The sequence below is a fragment of the Typha latifolia genome, chromosome 8 (genome assembly GCF_019914945.1).
Source record: "Typha latifolia isolate L0001 chromosome 8, TyphaL0001v2, whole genome shotgun sequence".
Lineage (NCBI taxonomy): Eukaryota > Viridiplantae > Streptophyta > Magnoliopsida > Poales > Typhaceae > Typha > Typha latifolia.
In genome coordinates, this window is record NC_133093.1 from 2,707,981 (window position 1) to 2,711,644 (window position 3,664).

The 3,664-nt window shown below is 43.4% G+C and overlaps 1 protein-coding gene across 1 annotated transcript; it reads right to left on the bottom strand.

The window, feature by feature from the left end:
* Positions 1-225: 225 nt before the first annotated feature.
* LOC140793542 (cysteine proteinase mucunain-like) lies at positions 226-3,276 on the bottom strand. The gene is made up of 5 exons (XM_073145066.1): positions 2,628-3,276; positions 2,116-2,351; positions 1,895-2,035; positions 672-1,121; positions 226-540 (listed from the first exon to the last, which is right to left on the bottom strand). The coding sequence occupies exons 1-5, from the start codon at positions 3,115-3,117 to the stop codon at positions 448-450; spliced, it is 1,410 nt and encodes a 469-aa protein (XP_073001167.1). The 5' UTR covers positions 3,118-3,276; the 3' UTR covers positions 226-447.
* Positions 3,277-3,664: the final 388 nt, after the last annotated feature.

Consider the following 3,664-nt stretch of genomic DNA (forward strand, 5'->3'; position numbering starts at 1 on the left):
TAATTTTATCTAAACATAAAAAATGCATTATAGTAGATATCTTAACTCATATATCTTAGGCAAAATACGTAAATTAAATAATAAAACTTATATTTTAGATTGTAAAGCAATTTAACATTAAATTTTAGCGTACCAAATTCAAGGTTGTTATAGTAGTCTTTTTATAAAAAAATTCTATATTCACAAGTCATCTACATTCAGAGAAAATGTAGCTCACAATAGATGTAGTAAAACTACCAACATGAGAAAAGATTTTCATTTCATATTCTTACGAAGTGAAATTGAAGCTATGTACAAAGTTAATTGTTCTTAGTCATACAAGCTTAGCTTTCTTTCTTTCTTTCTTTCTTTCTTTCAATCAAATTCATAAAAAAGATAAATTTTGCAGTGGGTTTCATCAGTCACTGCTCCTCTGGTTCCCCCCACCAGTTTAATAATCACGCTATCTCATTCATTTTTCTCTTCGCCGTCCGAGAGAGCCCAGTGAGGCTTCGCAAAGGTGCGAGTCAGGGCCTTCACACCAATTGGGTTGTCCTTGCTCTGTACAAGTTTCAAAAGACATACAATTAGATCATACAAGAGAACTGAGCAAAAAGGGGATTGTGAAATCATAGTATATCAAGCATACAAACACAGACAGCATGATCCAACTCTCTTCAAGAAGAATTTACCATTAGACAAGTCCCACTCCTGAGATTGCAAACAGGGTATTCAGGTGGGCAGCAGCTGGAGTGATCCTTGCAGCAAATAGCGCTTTGAACAGGGCAGCATCCCCAGGCGAAGCAGTGGCGGCCGTACCCGTAAATGCAGCAGCAGGTGCTGCTCGCCGGGCAGGAGTAGTGGTTGTCGCAAACGTTAGAGGGAGCCACCGGAGACGGCGGTGTTGGGCCAGGTTTTGGTGGGTTCTGGCCCTTCTTAACAGGGTAGGATGCCATCATGGCGATCCCGCACTTGCCGGCGGCCGACTTGATGTTACGCTCGATCCTTACATACCCAGCCTCGCCCCAGTTTGGTCCCCAGGAGTTCCTGACAATCCAGTAGTCTTTGCCGTTCTCGGTGCCATAGCCAACAGCCACCACACCGTGGTCAAGCTCAATCCCACATCTTCCATTGAATATCCCCTACAAGAGAAAAGAAGGGAATGTAAAGATCAATGCCCATGATCAACAGAAGACTACTTACTATGTCTAACAATAGACACTGTTAATACTTCACCTTATTTCTCGAATGAAGATAGATTATTATACATACAAGAATCTAAACATAGAATCTTTAGTTACTTAAAAAGAATTAAAGATAACAGAACAGCTAAATTAGGTGAATTATACAGCATCATACCAATGGAACGGGATACCTGCACTCCACTCCCAAGTTGCATGCTAGTTGAGGTTTCAAATGCAATCATGGTGAAGAAGCCGGGGCTTTTGCAATTTAATTGCATTGCTAGTTGGATCTATAATAATGGATTCTAGTGTGCAGTATATGTAAATTGTGTGATGTTATAGATGCATATACTTAATTTTATATGCCAAATCGAAAAACTAAATATAATTTAATTGCAAAATCCTAGGAAAGGAAGTATAGACTATATATTTTTCTAGCTGACCATCATAATGCTACCAAAATATCAAATGCATATACTCTTCCAGATTTACCAAAGAGTAGCTATTACTATATCACATCTAACTTGAAAGAAAGAAATATAAACAGCAAATGATAGCATGCTAAATGCCCAATTACCTACTGGTGCCAGCCATGAAGGTACTCTAGAGAATCAAAATAAACACTTGATCTAATCTTACATTATTAATTGTTGCAGTCAATCATGCTCAATAGAGGCTAGTCAGTACTTCCATCTATCAAATCAAATAGTTTTAGTACAACAAGGTCATACCGAGTTGTAAAGCTGAAACTCCCGGCCGCCGGCCTCGATGGCGACGCTGACCGGCTGATGCGCGACGGCCTTCCGCAACGCCTTCTCATCGTTCTTAGGAACATCTTCATATCCATCAATCGAGACGACCTTGGCGTTCTTCTGCAACACCCAAAAAATCGTTGATAAAACCAAAACGAAAACATATCAGTAACAACGGATAAAGAATCGAGATATCTAACCCTGGATAAGTCGCATCTGCCATTGTGGGCTCTGTACGGATAATCCTCCTCGGTATCGATGCCGCCGTTTTTTATTATGAACTCGAAGGCGTCGTCCATGAGCCCGCCGTTGCATCCCTGGTTGCTGGCGGTGTCGCAGTCGACCAACTCCTGCTCCGAGAGCGACGTCAGCTCGCCGGTGACGATCTGGTTGATGCCTTCCACTGCAGCCACAGTTGAGAATGCCCAACAACTCCCTACACAATATCGATTTATTCGCCAACATAGCATTCTAATCTAGTAATTTAGATCAGATTAGATGATAATAGCAAAAAAAGCGACGGACAACGACACCGCCGTAAATTCAAATCCTCCAAAATCCCGGAAGAACCGGAAAGGAACAGGGGAGGATGATGCCAAAAGGCCAAAAAGCCACCAAGGGCATAATGGTAATTATACCACCACGATGCTTTCCTTCGTCCAAAAGCAAAAGGGGGTTAAAGGGAGAGAAAGGTAAAGCAGAGGAGACCTACCGCAACTGCCCTGGTCCTTGACGGGGGCAACGGCGCCGTTAGCGCGCCAATCGACGGAGCTCGGCAACTCCTCGCCGTCGACGTGACGGTAGCGTCCGCTCCCTTCCTCCGCCTCTCTCCTCCTTCCTCCCCCACGACTTCCGAGGTAGATCGCCCTGTATTCCTCGTTGGTGAGATCGGCGAACCGGTTCAGCCCCAGCCGGAACGACCTCTCACCAGCGTCAGCGGCGGCGTTGTGAGCGTCGACGAACCGGACGTTGTCCTTAAAGATCTCGAATCTCTTCTCCTTCTCCCCGAGCGCGTTGTAGGCCCTCCGGTGCCTTACCAGCCAACCGTCGTAGAGGAGCCTCATCTCCTCCTCGCTCCGCTCCAATCCCTTGACGCCGTGGGCTTCGTCGTAGGTGACAATGGACATGTCCATGGCGGAGGAGAGGGAGAAGAGGAGGGCGAATAGGAGGAGGGAGAAGAGGGGATTCGGAGAGAGACCCATGTCAAGGAATCGCGGATTGAGGGCAGGGAAGAAGGGATCTTGACGCTTTGGTTGAGGAGGTGGGGGAGGGAGAGGGGGTCTTTATATAGAGGAGGAGGGAGAGGTGGGGGTAGACGTAGTGGATAGGGAGTTGAGGAGGTTGGAAAGGATTTAAATAACGGGATTATATTATGGGAATATTAACGGATATTATGGGAGCCAACGATGCACACGGAATTTAGCGAAGGTGGTTGGCCCACCGGGTTTTGATTACCTTTCTTCATGATAAATTTTTTTTTTTCATTTTACACCTGGGAGTTTTATTTAATTATAGAAAATAAGACTCTAACCTTTTTTTTTAGTACACATAGGACTCCTAAAGTATTAGAAAACTTTATACCCCCTAACGTTGTTAATAAAAAGGTGTGAAAAGACATAAATACTCTTTTAATTATAGTAGTATTTATGTATATGTGAGTCGCCTGAGTTATAAAAGAAATTTGAGAAATTTTCATTGATTCAGGAAATCTATATGTACCAAATATATATATATATATATATATTTAAG

Bases quoted from the DNA above. Each gene is read 5' to 3' on its own strand.
- LOC140793542 (XM_073145066.1), bottom strand. From the start codon at position 3,117: ATGGGTCTCTCTCCGAATCCCCTCTTCTCCCTCCTCCTATTCGCCCTC. The intron at 2,352-2,627 runs GTAGGTCTCCTC...GATATTGTGTAG, and splicing joins CAAGGACCAGGGCAGTTGCG to GGAGTTGTTGGGCATTCTCA. The intron at 541-671 runs GTAAATTCTTCT...AAACTTGTACAG, and splicing joins GGAGTGGGACTTGTCTAATG to AGCAAGGACAACCCAATTGG.